Source organism: Pelophylax lessonae (genome assembly GCF_965119305.1).
Source record: "Pelophylax lessonae genome assembly, chromosome: 9".
Lineage (NCBI taxonomy): Eukaryota > Metazoa > Chordata > Amphibia > Anura > Ranidae > Pelophylax > Pelophylax lessonae.
The window spans coordinates 145,278,994-145,298,483 of NC_138776.1; the positions used below are offsets into that span (position 1 = coordinate 145,278,994).

The window sequence follows — 19,490 nt, forward strand, 5'->3', positions numbered from 1 at the left end:
GATGTTTTTCCTGACTCCAAAGAACCCAAAAAATGCCCAAAAAAAAAAACGCTTGCTACTAAACCAGCAATGTGTGAAAAGTGAGAAGCCAACAACCTGTGTTCTAAGTGACAAAATACAAACTATCTTTTTTTATGGTTCTGGACATGCTACAGAGCTGAAACTTCACAGGTACACTTTTTAGACCCCCTCCCCACCCAGATACTAAATCCAAAGAATTTTTTTTTTTTTAATTTTTTTTTAATTTTTTAAAAAATCTATCAAAAATGACAATTTTTAAGAACTTTTTTTGTGTGATTTTGTGTCTGGGGGGTCTAAAAGGTGTACCTGTGAAGTTTCAGCTCTGTAGCATGTCCAGAACTAATAAAAAACAAATAAATATACAAATAAAATAAAAGATCATTTGTATTAGTGCAATTATAGATCTGTAATATGGCTTCGCTCTTTTCACACCTTGCCGGTTTAGTAGCAGGCGTTTTTTTGGGCATTTTTTTGGGTTCTTTAGAGGCAGGCAAAACATCTGAACTTGTGTATAGTGGTATATATACCCGTATACACAAGTTCAGATGTTTTTCCTGCCTCAAAAGAACCCAAAAAATGCCCAAAAAAACGCCTGCTATTAAACCAGCAAGGTGTGTAAAGCGAGAAGCCACTATCCTGTGCTGTAAGTGTTCTAATACAAACTATCTTTTTTTTATGGTTCTGGACATGCTACAGAGCTGAAACTTCACAGGTACACGTTTTAGACACCCCAGATACTAAATCCAAAGAAATGTTTTTATTTTTTTTATTTTTTTTTTAAATTTTCCAATAATTGTCTCTCTATCAAAAATGGAAATTTTTAAGAACTTTTTTTGTGTGATTAATAGTCCCTGGGGTATGACCCAGAACCCTAGGCACTTTTTAGGGGCATTTATTGGGTTTTGGGGCTTCAAAATGGTGTTTTTTGATTACCGAAGTTTGGGTCCCATTGATTTCAATGGGGTTCTGAAATCCGGGCCGAACTTTCGGGAAGTTCGGATGTTCTGGCCAAACCGAACTTTTGAAAAGTTCGATCATCCCTAATCTCTACACAGAGCTCATATTCACAGAGAAACTACCATAGTGTAGTATGTAAAACCTCCAAAGATTTATTAAAACTATGTATTGCACTCACATTAAAAACACTTGTAAAATAGCATTTCAATATAGGATCCGGCACAAACGTTTCCAATTGCAACCAGCCCAATGCTCCAGGGGGACTGTGCAGCTCCCCTGTACAACTGGATAGGAGGGGCGGCAGGGGAAGCATGTAGAGAAATCACAGTCCTCCTTTTTCCTCCTGTAGCTGCAGGAGGAAAATGGAGGAGATTGGTTCCTCTGTATGCTGCCCCACCACTTCTCCTATCCAGTTCACTTGTGTTCTGCTGTCTCTGGGCCCCTGTGTGCTCCCCTGGTCCCCCCCCTACTGTGCCCCCCCACCCACTGTGCTCCCTCCCCTCTCCTGCCAGATGCTGAAGGGGATGTGTCACAATAGAGGACCAGGAAGGGGTCTGTAAATATGTAATTTACCAGCTCCTTCCTTTTCTAAATGGACAGAGTCATAGTCAGTGACACTGTAAAAAAATAAAATAAAATTATATCAATAATAATACAGTTAAAATACCAAAAAAATAAAAACTACTGACACCAGTGGGTGAACTTCCAGGATCACACAGGTCACACTTGCAACCAGGCCCTGGCATTCAACCACCGTGGGGAGGCCTCAAGATGGCAGGAAGGGTGCCCACTGCAGAACTCGTGAAAGGTTGCCCCTGCATGATTATAATAAAGGGCCCCACGGCGAGAGTAAAGGGCCCCAGGATCAGTGGGAAGAGCCTCAGCCTTGAAGGGAAGGGCCCTGGCCAGGGGTCCGGGGGGCCCTTCATGGTTTCTTGCACCAGGGCCCTGAAGGTTCTAAGTATACCTCTGACCTCACTCCTCCCCACATTTATCGTCCCTAACCAGGTGGCTTCATCAGGCATAATGCCTGATGAAGTCACATGGTTAGTGATGATATGCGTGGGGAGAAGTGAGGTGACATCACGGATGAGCTACGAGGAGTAATGGCAAGTCTTTAATCAGTCTGTGCCGATTCCTGTATTGGAATGCTATTTTTCAAGTGCTTTTAATGTGAGTGTAATACATAGTTTTAATAAATCTTTGTAGGTTTTACATACTACACTCACAAATGTTCCAAAATGGACAGGCTTTTCATAGCCACCAGAGGAAACAATATTCAGGTAAATGGCAGAATAGGAGCTTACTGGAGAAAGTAACTAGACATGCCGTGGTCAGAAGTCAGATTAGTATCCAGGCTCAGTCCTCCTATATCACAAGGGATCATGATGTAGGGATCACTTGAGGATATCAGTCACCAGTGTCTTTGTGGCTGTGGAAAAGAGCTCAGTGTCTACATCCAGGTCTTACAGGCAACGCATTTTCAGATCCACCCCATTATCAAGGCCCCTATGGACACTATCCACAATCTCAAAACCTACTTTAAATAATAATACTGGCAAGCTTCTATTAGTGGAACTGCTATAGACATAAATGAGGCTGAAATAATGCCACATATACACTAGGTGGAGATATAAAACCTATAAGAACGCAGACAAATTCGCTACTTTCAAACAAATAGAAAGCTGAAAATGTAACACAACTGAAACATTGTAACAATGGATGTATTAAAACATACACTGTATAATAAAAAAAATATAGAAGGGACATGCAAGATAAGAATCTATATAAAAGGAAAAAATATAAATGCAACAGATGCATGAAGCAAGACAGCAGTATAACAGTAGTGACTGTATAAATGTTATTTAGAAGGAGATTATTGTAAACAGTATAAGACTTGTAGGAAGAGAACCAAAAATATAACCAAAGATATAAGTATTCAGATGAAACATGGACCTTTAAAACAGTATGAATGGGGGAAATTTATAGACAAAATATATGTATGAATAGGATTTATGCATAAAAAGATTATAGTTATACCACAGGCTTTTAGTATGGTTCCACTTCCAATGTCTAACTCTTCATTTATATCAAATAGGGTCATGGTGTTTAGTGTGGAGATTCAAAATATTTCTTGATTATATAGTTGTAGGAACCTCTTTGCATTAGGAGAAATCTTTTAAATTGCACAAACCTTAGTTGATGTTTTAAATTCAAGGTAAAGTGTCTTAGAACTATTAAACTATTGTCAATAAACCTCAAGTGCTCACAAAACAACTTCTTAATGGTCATGTAGTGCAGCATATAATCATAAAATTATATGGGTACTTAAGGCAATATATTACATATTTAGACAAACAATTTCAAAGTTGGGTGATGGGGTAATCTTGATCAGTGTTATCATTAAAAGGTTTTTATTAATTGTCTATGAAGCTGCAAGTTATACCCTTCTTTTTACAAAACATCTTTTTAGTTAATTAAAAAAGATTTAGTTCAGGATATTTTTTTGCTTGGATATTTTATTACAGATGATTGGGGCTTTTTAAATATAGTTCTAGGACAGAAGGAAGCACTGATGCTAATTTCAGACTCTGTAATAAAATATGCCAATTTCTTTTTCAAAAAATTTCAATAGATTGGAAGTTGTTAAGTTAAGCAGTTGTGTCATATTTTTTAGTATAACTGGGTGGTGTATTTTGTGATGGAAATTCTATGTATTGTGAATAAGCTTCTTAAAGTTAGTATATCCCTTGTCCCTTGTCAATTAATTTTTGTAAGGATGACACTCTGTTTCCTATAGTCCTCTAAGCAACTATAATTTTTTTCTAAGATGGCAATATTGACTTTCTAAGATGGTAAAAATTGGTTGGCTAAATTTGCTCTCTTAGAAAGAATTAAGAACACAAAGAATCCTGAACCCTAATGTTTATTAGAGACCCAATATGAGTTTTTTCAATGTGAGAAGAAAAAAAGGGCTTAAAATGGTTGTAAACCTCAGTCATAAAATCTGAACAAAGCACACATATGGTGTTGTTTCTCTCTGGTGCTTCCTTCCTCTGTTATCAGTCACTTTTGAGAAATTTTCCTGACACATGAGATGCATTTGTGATGGAGGAGGGAGCTCAGCACACAGCTTGTCTATTCAGAACACAGCTCTGTATCCTTCCTTCTTTTTTGTACAATGTGTGGAGGGTAGTGTGTCCCTTTCCTCCAATCAGATCTCACGCTGTAACTGCAGCTCCTACCCTCTCCTCTCTGATTCTCAGAGATGCAGATGGATTGTATCACAAATCTGAACTTTTGAAGGGATGCAGGGAAGAGAAGACTGCAGATAAACATGTAAATCCTATGTAGGAGGATTTGTTCCATCTCTGTGTATCACCTGAAGCCATTCACTTCACTGGGTATATGAGAGGGTTTATAACCACTTAAACTGCAGTTTTTTGTACCACAAACAATAATCGTTGAGGAATAATACTGGTAATGAATACCCCATCACCCAGTTCCTAAATTGTTTATCCAAATATCTAATATACTGCCTTACCTGTCCGTGTATTTTGTTGGCTGCACTACACAACCATTAAGAAGTAGTTTTGGTTTTTTGAAAGTGGTTCTCTAGATCCCATTGTTTTACCTTGAAACATAAAAGATCCACTGAGGGCCTAAAGGTGTTTTGCAAATTAAATTATTTCTCTAAAAATGATTGCATGCAAAAATAATCTATGCTTTAGTATTTAATGAACACAGTAAGTGATTAGTACCAATCTTGCTATGGGGGGGCATAGGGGCTTTTGCCAGCAGGAGCAACCTATGCAGCACAGGGTTTTTGGGGTTTGCACAGGACCCCGCACACCCACACACCGCATGCTTATGCTTGATGTACTAGGGGTGTCCAATGTCCCATTCTTTTGCTTCCCGCAATATGCACTTGAACTTCAAGACATTACAGTGGAGGACAGCCCAGCTGGGGTGTTGCAGATGGCCTACTGAAAGAACAATTTTTTAGATAGATTGGTGTCCAAAAAGGTCAGAGAAACCTTGCTAAAGAAAAAAAAGAAGAAGCAACCCTAATTTGAAGTTCAACCAACTGTTCAAACAGCCGTAGCACTTCAGGAGCAGATATGCCTCCATGACCATTGCTGGTGTGGGAGCTATTGGACCCACCTTCAACTAAACAGATGGTTCCATGGGAGGTGGCCATCAAGAAATTGACAGAATGGATGGCTCAGCTTTAGACAGAGTTATCTGAGTTGAAGCGCAGACAGAATTTGCAAGGAGGGAATGCCCCATCTTAATGAACGTGTAAGCTGCCTCCAAGGTGGCCAGGGCAAGCAAAGTCAGCACCCCTGAGCTGGGATAATTGAGTTGGGTCATCTCCAGAGACACAACCCCACCATAGATGTCCCACTGCCAGGACTGAAGCAATGGGCAAAAAAGTTGAATGACTGCCCATCTAGGAGCTAAAGATTGTCTTGTTGTGCATGGATACTTTGGCGGCAAACAGATTGTCTCTTTGATATTGGCTTAAAAAGTCACTATCCTGCCAGAGCCTGTGTTCCAGCAATCATTTCCTAAGAAGAAGATGAGCCCTGACATGTCATGCATTTGATTAAAAGCTGTTGAGCTCATGGCCACAGGTGATATTTGGCATGATACTACTCATGAGGAAGTCTGGAAGGGACCTAACACCTAGGACAGAGTCAGTGATGTCATCAAACTTAGCTTCACACTCCCAGCTCCCAAAGGAAGAAGAAGGAAATAAGGCACATTAGTTAGGCTAGCAATAGCACAGAAGATTGTAAATTGTAATTTGTATTTGTTTATATTCAACTAGACATTAAGCCCGTTAAATTAACGGGCGCTGGAACATATGGCTGACTGAGCGGCTCTCGCTTATCTCTTTTTTTTCTAACAACGCGAGAGCCGCATGACATAGCCAGCTCTGCACATAGTGTCCCTGTTGCCCTAGCAACAGAGACACGCGCAGAGCTGACCGAGCGGCTCTTGCGTGCGAGCGCGTACCCGCCGCGTGCCCGCGCACACCCGCCGCTTCAAGAGTTTTGGCCGGCCGCCCGACTGGGGTGTATGTAGGACATGGTACAGGGGAATGCGGGGCTGCGGACATGGTACAGGGGAATGCGGGGCTGCGGACATGGTACAGGGGAATGCGGGGCTCCGGACATGGTACAGGGGAATGCGGGGCTGCGAACATTGTACAGGGGAATGCGGGGCTGCGGACAGGGTACAGGGGAATGCGGGGCTGCAGACAGGGTACAGGGGAATGCGGGGCTGCGGACATGGTACAAGGGAATGCGGGGCTGCGGACATGGTACAGGGGAATGCGGGGCTACGGGCATGGTACAGGGGAATGCGGGGCTGCGGGCATGGTACAGGGGAATGCGGGGCTGCGGGCATGGTACAGGGGAATGCGGGGCTGCGGGCATGGTAGAGGAGAATGCGGGGCTGCGGGCATGGTAGAGGAGAATGCGGGGCTGCGCGCATGGTACAGGGGAATGCGGGGCTGCGGGCATGGTAGAGGAGAATGCGGGGCTGCGGGCATGGTAGAGGAGAATGCGGGGCTGCGGGCATGTTAGAGGAGAATGCGGGGCTGCGCGCATGGTACAGGGGAATGCGGGGCTGCGGGCATGGTAGAGGAGAATGCGGGGCTGCGCGCATGGTACAGGGGAATGCGGGGCTGCGGTCATGGTAGAGGAGAATGCGGGGCTGCGCGCATGGTACAGGGGAATGCGGGGCTGGGGGCATGGTAGAGGAGAATGCGGGGCTGCGGGCATGGTAGAGGAGAATGCGGGGCTGCGGGCATGGTACAGGGGAATGCGGGGCTGCGGGCATGGTAGAGGAGAATGCGAGGCTGCGGGCATGGTAGAGGAGAATGCGGGGCTGCGCGCATGGTACAGGGGAATGCGGGGCGCAGGCATGGTAGAGGAGAATGCGGGGCTGCGCGCATGGTACAGGGGAATGTGGGGCTGCGCGCATGGTACAGGGGAATGCGGGGCGCAGGCATGGTAGAGGAGAATGCGGGGCTGCGCGCATGGTACAGGGGAATGCGGGGCTGCGCGCATGGTACAGGGGAATTGATATAATATATATATAATATTTTCTTTAATTAATTTCTTATTTTTTACTTTTTATTATGATTATTATTTACTATACATAGGAGCTGCTTTTAATGAATTTGGCCGCTGTCCTGTCGGATATTGCCTCCCCGCCTCTTCTCAGTCAGCTGTTCTTCCCGCCGAAAAATGCATCTGAGGGACTATGCACACGTAATAATGACGTCAACCCCAGCTGAGCTGAGCAGTCAGCTGGAGTGACGTCATTTACCGCGCATGCCCAGTCCGTCAGATGGATTTTTTGAAGGGAGGAATAATCAGACAGGAGCCGCGCGGTCTTCTCCATACCGGAGCCCCTGTCAGACGTGAGGTATTATCAGACAGGAGCCGCGCGGTGCACATGCGTAGTAGCGCAATCCACGGACACAGGGAAATGGACGCAGGGACAAACGGCTTTTATTAATATAGATAAACAGAATGGCTTTACACTATGGAGATTATTCCTGTTCTTGTTTTACTGCATTTATTTGGAGGATTTTTGAGCAGATCCAGAGGCAGAGAATTTGAGTCTACTTACCATAAGCTGTGAAAAGTGCTTTCTGACCTTTTGATTTAAGGTCCATCTGTTCTGGAGGGTTTACCCAGTGAAGTTGTCATGCTCATGTATGACACCTGGGAGAATATTGAAGTTTTACTTGTTTTTTTTTTGCAGTTGGTTATCACAGTGGGACTTTTGCATAATATTAGGATCTATATTTAATTACCACAGTGGATACTTGCATAACTGTATGAATTGTATTGGTTGCTATTGGTTACAGCCAACGGACATTTGCACAATTTTTGAACAATGCTGGACAATAGTGGTTGTTGTGGAAAGATATGAGAAAAATATGTAAAATGTGTGAATTTCATTTTATACTCTTTGTTAGATTTGATTTTGCACCTATATAAGATATTTTCTTACCTCTTGCCACCAACTGTACACATATATGCGTAGAGTCTTCTTCCTTGGGGGCCACATGTATGCATAAATGTGTTTGTTCTGGGAACAGAGTGCTCCCAGCACAGAGACCGGACTCTCACTAAGAACTTCAAGTCTTGTACTAATTATTAGGAACTGGGATTGCCTAACTGCACAGCAGTGTTAATTTTGGCAGTAAATTTCAATTTAGTTTTAGTCTTAGTCTTAGGACTAAAATGGCATTTTAGTTTTAGTCCCATTTTAGTCTTCTGAAAGTGTTTTAGTTTTAGTCGTATTTAGTTGACTAAAACTCCAGTACATTTTAGTCGACTAAAACATCTTACATTTTAGTCGACTAAAATGTCCTACATTTTAGTCGACTAAAACTAATTTTAGTCATCTGAATGGTCATGGTCAGGTCAGAGAGGAGGCCTGTAATGCTACTGCCTGCAGTCAGTGCAGTGAGTGCACACAGTGCTGCTCAGAGTGCTGGATGGGGGTCTCAGGTTTAAGGGTGGTCTCTGGTCTGACTCTGAACTGAAGTGGTTGAACAGGATGGGCTGGGCGGACACATATACATGCACGCACACAGTCCTGGATGGATGGCGGAATCGGATGCCAGTGGTGACTGGTGAGTGGTCTGAGGGGACTCATGGAGGCAGTAATAGCTGGCCTGGCTGTTAACTCACAGTGGATGCTCTGCTCTGGATGTGGTGGTGGCCGGGTGCCAGTACTGTGTAATGAGTCGGGCCTGGTGCGTCTGGCTGTAGTGCTTCAGCAGCAGAGCTCTGGTGAGGTCAGGTGACTGGTCTCGAGTCGACTCTCTTGCAGTAGTCTACTCCTCACGTCGGACGTCACGGGGCACGCCACTACAGACGCCACACAGGCGGAGCTCCGTGAAAACCGGAAGATGGGTAAACGTCCCTGCCTCACATTCTCGTTTAGTTTTCGTTCGTTAACGAAAACGGATTTGATTTTCGTCATAGTTGTCGTCATTTGACGAAAATGTGCTATACTTTGCGTCTCATTTTTGTCAGTTGAAAAATGCTGGTGACGAAAGCGGTGACGAAAACTTTTTCGTTGACGAAATTAACACTGCTGTAAACTCCATTGGCTGTAATGTCATTGCACATATTACCTGAATATATTACCAACATTAAATATTAGGGAAAAATATAAGAAAAGCCTTTTTCTTAATTGTTTAGTTTTCAGCAGCTTAGTAGATGCTCCTTACTTATGCATATGCGGTGGTGCAATACATGTTTAAACTTTAATGTGCTATTATTACATGCTCTGGATGGAATTGTGTTGCTGATATAGAAATGGCCAGCAGAGGAGTGTTAATTTTGATGATGTCATTTTTTTATTTAGTTTTAGTTATAGTCTTATGACTAAAATACCATTTTAGTTTTAGTTGTATTTTAGTCTTAAGACTAAAATGCCATTTTAGTTTTAGTCGTATTTTAGTCATCTGAATTGTTTTAGTTTTAGTTGTATTTTAGTCGACTAAAACTGTGTTAATTTAGTCGACGAAAACGTTTTAGTCGGTTTTAGTCAACGAAATTAACACTGCTGCACAGCCTGCCCCTGCGTGCTTTCTCCTCTGAATAAAGAGAAATATGCATTGTATCTTTTTTTTCCCTGCCAGAGAAGAATATGTAAATAAACAAAAATGTGTACAAAAGAATAAGAAAAAAAATAGCTAGATCAGGGTTTGATCTAGCTCAGGGTCAGTGTTAGGGTCAAGGTCAAGGTATTCTAGGCAGGATTTTAAAATCAAATATTTAAATTAGTATCGGTGTCAGTCAGTGTCAGTGTGTCTTAGGTAGGATAAAAAAAGAAAAATGCACACCGTTGTTTCTGGACCCTACTACAAGCACAAACAACAAATAACATACACATACAGATATTGCTGTGATTGGAGGAGCAGAATTTATTTTGGCTTTGGCAGTAGGTTATGGTACAAGCAAGAAATTTACAACTAAGTTTCAAAAAAATATTTTTGTACTATTTTGGAGCGACCGACTATTTTGGATTTTCGAGCGACCGACCGCGACTTGTCAGGCGACCAAGTCGTCTGACAAGTCGCGCTAGTGTGAATGGACCCTTAGTAGTTGTGATGATATATACAGTTTTACTAATACTTTTCATACCTGCAAAATTGTGCTTGGGCATCAATGTTTGTTGTACCTTCTGTCATGAAGGGGTTAAGATTGTACATAGTACACAGCATTTGTTTGCATTTATATGTCACAAATATTTTTTTTATATTTTGATTGGTATTATACTGTATATCCAGTAGTATTTTCTGATTTTGTTTTTATTTAAGTAGCTTTTATCTAGGCATTATTTTAATAGTGCTGTGTTCAAGAAATTATAGCTTTCATATATCTCTAGTGGATAATACTCAGCAGCTGTATCCTAGATAGCACACCTGAGTGCAGGGTATAACTATTTGTTTATCTAGACAATGTATTTTCTGCCCCATTTGTGAAACATATTGCCCATTTAAATGCTGTTCTGGAACATCCTGCCCATTTAAATGCTGTTATGGCCCAGCTGCACCAGAATGGTGTACAACTTAAACCCAAAAAATGTTGGGCAGCTCATCCAGAAAAATCTAAATTCTTGCATTATCACCCTGGAAAAATCAACAAGTTGGCATATGCCATATCGCTGTACACTTTAGCCAGGCCTTACCAAGTTTTAGATGAAGAAGCTGAGGAGATAGAAATCCTACCTTGACTGGAGAAAGGTCTTAAAGTAGCCCTCAGGTGAACGTCAGCCATGTACTGGACAAGTATAACTAGGCAGAGATGCAGAGAAAGTATCTAGTACTTTCCCCCTTAACAGAAGTGATATGGTTAAGATGGGACCCAGTCCCAGAGAGAAATCAGGGCAACTACCAGCGACAAACAAAATGCTGAGTGAGTGGTCTCAACTCATTGGATATTATACTGTACCATGGTATATTGTACCACAGAATAATATCCCCCCAGGATTCATCAGTGACCTAGCAGGTTGTACTGTCAAGGTTCTTCTCTGACCACATAGATGTGGGACACTAGGATTTCCATAAAAAGTTCACCTGGTGCAAGAGACAAGCTGTATAACTGTTCAAGTTGATTATAAAAGTCTGCTGAAGGCCTGAATTCCAGCTCTGACTTGGCACATGTCTGCCCCACTGGAAGTACTCACCATTGACTTAAACTCGACATACCCAAGAATGTATACTCTCATGCTCTAGTCATAGTGGACCACTTTACCAAGTTTACGGTACAAGTGACTACCTGAAATCTGACCACTGAGCCCACCACCTAGATGGTGTGGAAACACTTCTTCCTTCCTTATAGCTGTCCGCAGACAATGCATTCACACCAGGGACCCTGTTTTTAAAGCATATTCTTCCAAAGAGTGTGCCCTGCACCACCTTGCACCACCCAGAAGGCAATAAAGCATGCGAGAGGTTCAGTTGCACTGTGATGCAACCGCTGAGACAATAAACTCATGAGAAACAAATTAAATTAACCCATTACTTATTATTAGCTGAAGTACTCTTAAATACTTTAAATACAAACAACAAAGTACTTACTCGACAGACCACCCATCCTGCCATGTTATGTTCAGTCATATTCTTGAGGAGCCCACAAACCTAAGAACTATAGTGCACACATATAAACTTGAACATACTCAGATTTCCTGGATGCCAGTGGCGGCCCATGCATAGGGGGTGCCAGGGCGCCGCCCCCCTTAAAAAAAAGAAAAAAAAAGAACAATAAAGGTATAGAAAAAAAAAATCGGTTCGCCGGCCTATGTGGTGGCTAAAGGGGGGGGGTGGGATTTACGACCCAGAAAGGCGCCGATTGGCTGCCTTCTGGGGGCATAACCTGGGTGCAGGAAAGAGCGCTTGGCCACCCCCACCTTCGTGATATCCTGGCTGTGATTGGTCCAGTCTCCAGCCTGGACCAATCATCATCCAGGACATCCATCGCTGACGTCGCAATGGGGGTGGTGCCGGTGCGTGCGTCAGTCACTCACCGTCACCGCCGCTCACTTCCCGCCGGTTCCCACCGCAGAAGAGGACGAGGGAGAAGCCGCTCACCTTCCCGCCGCCGCCGCAGAAGAGGACGAAGGATAGAGGAGGGGAGAAGCCGCCGCCGATAGCAGAAGGGGACGAAGGATAGAGGAGGGGAGAAGCCGCCGCCGATAGCCGAGCCACCGCCAGGTAAGTACATTGGGTTGAAGGGAGCATGCACGCTGGTCTCTGCAATCATTGGATTACAATGCTGTGGGCACTCTGCAATCATTGGGGTACAATGCTGTGGCACTCTGCAATCATTGGGGTACAATGCTGTGGGCATTCTGCAATCATTGGGGTACAATGCTGTGGCACTCTGCAATCATTGGGGTACAGTGCTGTGGCACTCTGCAATCATTGGGGGACAATGCTGTGGGCACTCTGCAATCATTGGATTACAATGCTGTGGCACTCTGCAATCATTGGGGTACAATGCTGTGGGCACTCTGCAATCATTGGGGGACAATGCTGTGGGCACTCTGCAATCATTGGGGTACAATGCTGTGGCACTCTGCAATCATTGGGGTACAATGCTGTGGGCACTCTGCAATCATTGGGGGACAATGCTGTGGGCACTCTGCAATCATTGGGGTACAATGCTGTGGCACTCTGCATTCATTGGGGTACAATGCTGTGGGCACTCTGCAATCATTGGGGGACAATGCTGTGGGCACTCTGCAATCATTGGGGTACAATGCTGTGGCACTCTGCAATCATTGGGGTACAATGCTGTGGGCACTCTGCAATCATTGGGGGACAATGCTGTGGGCACTCTGCAATCATTGGGGGACAATGCTGTGGCACTCTGCAATCATTGGGGTACAATGCTGTGGCACTCTGCAATCATTGGGGTACAATGCTGTTGGCACTCTGCAGTGATTGGGGACAATGCTGTGGCGCTCTGCAGTGATTGGGGACAATGCTGTGGCGCTCTGCATTGAAAGGGGCTCGCGCACTGAACTCTGCATTGATGGGGGCACGGAACAGTGTTCATTACATTGAAGGGGGCACAGCACAGTTGCATTGAAGGGGGCACGCATGCTGAACTCTGCATTGTGGGGGCACAGCACAGTGTTCATTGCATTGAAGGGGGCACAGAACAGTGTTTATTGCATTGAAGGGGGCAGAGCACAGTGTTTATTGCATTGCAGGGGGCACAGCACAGTGTTTATTGCATTGAAGGGGGAACAGCACATTGTTCATTGCATTGAAGGGGGCACAGCACAGTTGCATTGAAGGGGGCATGCACGCTGAACTCTGCATTGTGGGGGCACAGCACAGTGTTCATTGCATTGAAGGTGTCACAGCACAGTGTTCATTGCATTGAAGGGGTCACAGCACAGTGTTTATTGCATTGAAGGGGGCACAGCACATTGTTCATTGCATTGAAGGGGGCACAGCACAGTTGCATTGAAGGGGGCATGCATGCTGAACTCTGCATTGTGGGGGCACAGCACAGTGTTCATTGCATTGAAGGGGGCACAGTGTTTATTGCATTAAAGGGGACATAGCACAGTGTTCATTGCATTGAAGGGGGCACAGCACAATATTCATTGCATTGAAGGGGGCACGCACGCTGATCTCTGCATTAAAGGGGGCATGCACGCTGGTCTCTGCATTGAAAGGGGGCATGTACGCTGGTCACTGCATTGAAAGGGGGCATGTACGATGGTCACTGCATTGAAAGGGGGCATGTACACTGGTCACTGCATTGAAAGGGGGCATATACCATCTCCTGTACCATGACCTGTGACATGCCTATACCATATCTGTGCCATGCCTATACCATATCTGTGCCATGCCTATACCATCTCCTGTACCATCACCTGTGCCATGCCTGTACCATCACCTATGCCATGCCTATACCATCACCTGTGCCATGCCTGTACCATGACTTCAAAGTCACGTAATTTTTTACTGCGTTTTTTGATGCGAAGCAATACCTATTACATTTTTCTTTTTGCGCCCCCCCCAAAAAAATTTTGAGCACCAGCCGCCACTGCTGGATGCAGGAGTGAAAAAGACACCTGTGTTAAGTTCCACAGTTTTCTATAAACTGGCTATGGGTGGGGTAAAGAGAGCTGGAAGCTGGGGACAGAGTACTAGTCCAATGTAGTTGTGTACAGCGGCAAGAAAAATTTCAAGCACCATGGAGTTGTCCTACGACAGCTCATTCCAGGCAAGCCAGCCTGCAATATCCAGAGCGAAGAAATCCCCCACCCTCCAAAAAAAAAAAAAAAACTAAAAACACACCTACACCAAGGTGTCAGGTCAAAACTCCCATTGTGAAAGATTTTTTCGGAAGAACCCTGTGCACTTTGCATAGGATAAATAATAATGGTGTGCAAACTTGCCAGGAACAGCAAGTTCAAGTAGGGTGGAGTGTAGCAGAATGCTCATTTACTCACTATGCTTAGATGCAGGCACAGGCCCCTTTAACTCCTTTTCCAGAACTCCCTTTTCCCTTCTTCAGCTCAGAGAGACCACCCCTGATGAGGTAAAGGTACTTTAGCAGGCGATCTACAGCCAAGTGACCGGCACTCCACTTGGCTATGAGAACTCTACTTGCCTAACCATGCATGCATGGTCCACTCTGTCTCTCAGCACCAGCTGAGCTCAGTGTTCTGTGAGGGAGAGAGAAAGTAGACTGTGCCTTTCATGAGGTGCTGGGGCAACGCTTCCAGTAGTCAGACATCTTGCCATCTAAGCAGGATGGAGAGGGGAAGCTCATGGTAGAAGCAGCTTAAAAAGTAAAGATCATTTTTAAAAATGGAAGAAACCCTTTTAATGTACACTCAAAACTTACAGTATATGGATTTTCTTTTTTAATGTAATTAAAAGTGATCTGACCCTTTACCGACTTCACCTCTGGAAAGTTTATCCCCCTTCCTGACCAGACCATTTTTTGTGATACGGCACTGCTTTACTTTAACTGACAATTGAGAGGTGGTGCGACACTTTACCCAAATAAAATGTATGTCCTTTATTTCCCTACAAAAAGAGCTTTCTTTTGGTGGTATTTGATCACCTCTGTGTTTTTTATTTTTTTGCGCTAGAAACAACGAACCGCCGACAATTTTGAAAAAAAAAAAAAAACAACAATATTTTTAATTTCTGTTTTAAAACACATCCAATAAAAAAATGTAAAAAATCAAATGTCTTCATCAGTTTAGACCAATATGTATTCTGCTACATATTTTGGTTAATAAATCACCAATAAGCGTATATTGATTGGTTTGCGCAAAAACGTTAGGGTGTCCAAAAGCTATGGGATATTTTTACTTAATTATTTTTTTATTTTTACTAGCAATGGTGGCGATCGGCGACGTATAGTGGGATCACGATATTGCGGCGGACAAATCGAACAACTAACTGACACTTTTTTGTGGATCAGTGACATTATTACAGTGATAAGTGCTAAAAATATGCACTGTCACTGTACTAATGTCACTGGCAGGGAAGGGGTTCATTTCAGGGGTGAGCAAAGGGTTAACTGTGTGCCTAACTAATGTTTCAGTTTAGTGGGGGGAGGTGCTTTTACTAATGGAAGACATGGATCAGTGTTTCTGCTTTAGAGGAACACCGGATCCATATCTTCCATACTGACAGAACGGCAATCTGCCTTGTTTACATAGGCAGACTGGAATTCTGCCAGTGTAACGAACGATTGGCGAGTCTCGGCAGACATCGGGTTCGTGGGACCCACTGATCAACTCCCGCAGTGTAAAATCACAGCGGAAATGAGCCGACGGCGGCGCGCACTCACGCCCAAAACCCAGAAGTACAGAAGTGCGGCCGCCCTGTAAAAGTAAATCTGCTATGGAGTAGTCGGCAAGTGGTTAAAGTGCACTGACCCAACTCTGTCTTCTTGCTTGGTACAAGCTCAAAATTTGTTTATGGTACTCTGTGTTTAAATTATGTAGACAAGATATGGGTTGCAATAATGTTTTCTAATACTGAAAAGATATTTAACTATGCATTTCACATACAATATTTACATAGATATCTTTTCTACCATAAAATATATTATTTGCCATCAAGGTAATCTAGAGGCCAGGGCAAACATGGCAAACTGAGCCTTCCCCTCCCCCTCAAGATGTAGGAGCATTATATGTCAACAGAAATACCCCCCACCCCCTCAAAAAAATTAGCATATATCTGCATGCTTACCCGCTAAGCATAAATTCCCCTCCTCTCAGAAGAAATCCACCCCTACTGAAATGCCACCTCCCAGAACAAATACCCCCCCCCCCCCCCTTCCAGTTCAAATCCTCTCTCTCTGAAATCCCTTCACAAAGTGATCCCCTCACAAAAAACAAAACAAAAACAAATCACTCCTACTAGCACAAATCCTCTGCCCCTCAAATTTCCCATCCCAGTACACATCATCTCCCCTCACTCCAAACCCCCTCTCCCAGCACAAGTACCCCCCCCCCATCTATCTTCCTAGCACAAATGTCCTCTAAATTTCCCCTCCTAGCACAAATACCCTCCAATCATCCCTACTAGCACAAACCCCCCCCCCCCCCCAACACAATTCATACTTCCTGCTACCCCCATAAATTCCCCCTACCTACACAAATCCCCCTAATATCCTTGAGGCGCTCCCACCTCTCATGATACAACAGTGCCCAGGGCAGCTTCACCTCCTGCCCACCCCTTGCCCCTGCCCTGTATGTAGGTTAGAGTTTCAGATTAGTACTGCAGTACAGTGATTGCACTTTATATCCTTGTCTCAATTTGCAGTCTACAGTATGAGTCAGCTTAGACTAATTGAGCATTTAGCATCCTTCCTATTGTTTTCAGTCTGACACATGAGCCTACAAATCCGCTGTGCAATACCCTAATGAAAAAATAGAACATCAAGTAAACCATGGTTATTAAAAATTAATATAAGGTCCATTTTCCAATAATAAGTAAAAAAAATTACAATCCCTAAAGCTATCTCAGTGTTTCCCTTTAATTGCTGCTTCTAGGTTAGCTTAATAAGAAACTATTTAGTTGGGGCTTTTATCTCCTGCGCTGGTGTTTTTTTTTTTCACCTAGGATAACCTTCTATATTAGTAGGGGTTATGTTTTTCATTTTTGTTTGTTTCAGCAAATGGTGCGAATGAATCAGTAAATATGCTTGAGGCATTAGTCCCTTAAAGTATTCTTTAATGTTCTACTTCCATAGTACGATCGAAGAAAGGCAAAGCAGATAATCTCTCTCTGATTCTATGCTATGTACTATGTACTGTATATTTGTCGATAAATATTGAGTTTTATCTTTTTTTTACACATTTATCTGCTGCAAGGCTATCTAATGATTTCTAAGGATAAAAGTGTTACTGGCTTCCAAGTTTTTCTTCATTTGAAGATTATTCACTTTGTATGTACTTCCCTTCTGTTTTTATTTTTTTTTGTGTGTGAATCTTAGCAAACAATCCAGAGCTTTATAAATGTATTTAAACTTGAAAATGGTACAATTATTATAGGAAAGTACTGTAGTTGTTTACCCCTTTGTTATTGCAATTCAGAACATATCAAAGCGACAGGCTACCTGTTGCACACATATTGCTTGCTATTTGACAATATAAAAACTCAATCTGTGATTTAAATGTGTTAAAGGGGTAAGAAATATGAATTAGAGGGTAGGTTTTGTTATCTAGTGTTAATGCAGTGTTTGAGCAATGTACACATTCAATATTTTTCACAGTCAACAGTATTGGAATGGTGCAAAAGCAATGCTGTGTTGTCACCTAAGCAGCAAATCAGATATCATCTTCTGTTGGGTTGAGCAGCATCTGCTTAGGTTACTGCACAGGGTTGTCTTTTGAATTGTATTAGTAAATCAGCCTTTTTGAGTTCTCAATTATTTCAACAGGGCAAGCAAACTCTTTCTTTTGTAAAATTATAAGTGTGCTCCGGACACACTGTGAAACTGTAATGAGAACACAACAGGTTGAACGGTGTACTGATGAAATCCAAAGTACGAATTGCAGATGACACTTAGTGTATCTAATAAATGAATACACAATAACTAATATACTAATAACTTCAGTTGCTTTTAATATTAGTGACATGTGGCTTAATAATGGATTTGCACAGTTTTAATTTTTATTTGATTTATAGCTTTCTAACTTAAAACTGCGTGACTGGTTGGTGAGTAACACCACAGCTAGTGATTTAAACGTGCTGTCATCCCTAGAACAGCTCTGATGTGCTCTAACAATTGTCATAAATAACAAAAACATGCTCTTATAATAATAATAAAAAAAAAAAAAAAATATATATATATATATATATATATACCAAAAAATTAATTGTTAGTCCGTGCCATCCCCACTGAGACCATGCATGCTTTTATATAAATAACAGTTCCTAGAGTTTTCAGTAGTCCAGTTAAGGAATTTTTACATCATCATCAGAAGTGTGTATAGAACAAAATCAGTATTATTGTACTTACCTTCCATTGTGCCTCTAAACCCAAGAGGTGGTGTCCTCAGGCTGGTGTGGATTAGAAGAAAGCTTCCCTGTCTGGATCCTTGTTTCTAGATCATCTGCAGTTACTGCAGACACCCATATAACATCCAGATTGCCCCAAAGATCCTTCAGTGGTTTCACTGCAAGACAACATATCCAAATATTCCCACGTCTGCACTCTGCAGTAACCGTGCTCCAGGAACTAAATTCATAGATTATTAGCAGTGAGAGCTGTTGAACTAAATACAATATGGATTTCCAAGTATTTTAAAGTTTCTGGCATGTAAATAGGAAATTAAACAAAACATGGCAGTCACAATATTTCTTTTTGACTAACCCATCACTCATTTAATGAAAATAGTCATTTTTCCAGCTAAGAAATATCTAGATTAAATCCACAAGGCAAGCTGTGCACTCAGCAGGTAGAGATGAGAGCAACTGTGAAGAAAGCTTAGATGCAGCCTTAGGATGCTGTACCTGCCTGTTTATAGACAGAGATACTGACAGTAGCGAGTGGTTTATGGCTGAGGTTTCTCCTCCCCATCCTATTCACAGCTCCGAATTTCCTCCCTTCATTAGACTCTGACTCACCAACGTCAATGCAGAGCACATTGCTACCTCCCTATAGAGGCTGGGGTCTGCAGACTGATTGCTACTGTGTTTTTTTTATTGCTATGGATACCAACAATACACATTCACCGTGGGGCTTTGGCTCTTATCCCCCTTTCCCTTATACAGGTAGCTGAACCCTCCATATAGTTGTACTTAAAGATACATGATATAAAATCCTCAAACTAATTGTATGTTTTTATCAGTTCTTTCATGCTATGCTATTAGGAGATTCATATACAAAAACTGGTAACAGATAGAGCTATCTATATCTTCTATACAATTATATTTAGGAATTTTAGCATTCATCTAATTTTGCTTATAATGA

General features: G+C 42.7%; 1 protein-coding gene across 1 annotated transcript in view; it reads right to left on the reverse strand.

The window, feature by feature from the left end:
- NPFFR1 (neuropeptide FF receptor 1) overlaps positions 1-19,020 on the reverse strand; it is a 402,077-nt gene extending 383,057 nt beyond the window's left edge. Inside the window, exon 1 of the mRNA XM_082268073.1 lies at positions 18,537-19,020. Within this exon, the coding sequence (XP_082124199.1) occupies positions 18,537-18,543 (7 nt within the window). The 5' untranslated portion in view covers positions 18,544-19,020. The remainder of the gene's footprint in view (positions 1-18,536) is intronic.
- Positions 19,021-19,490: the final 470 nt, after the last annotated feature.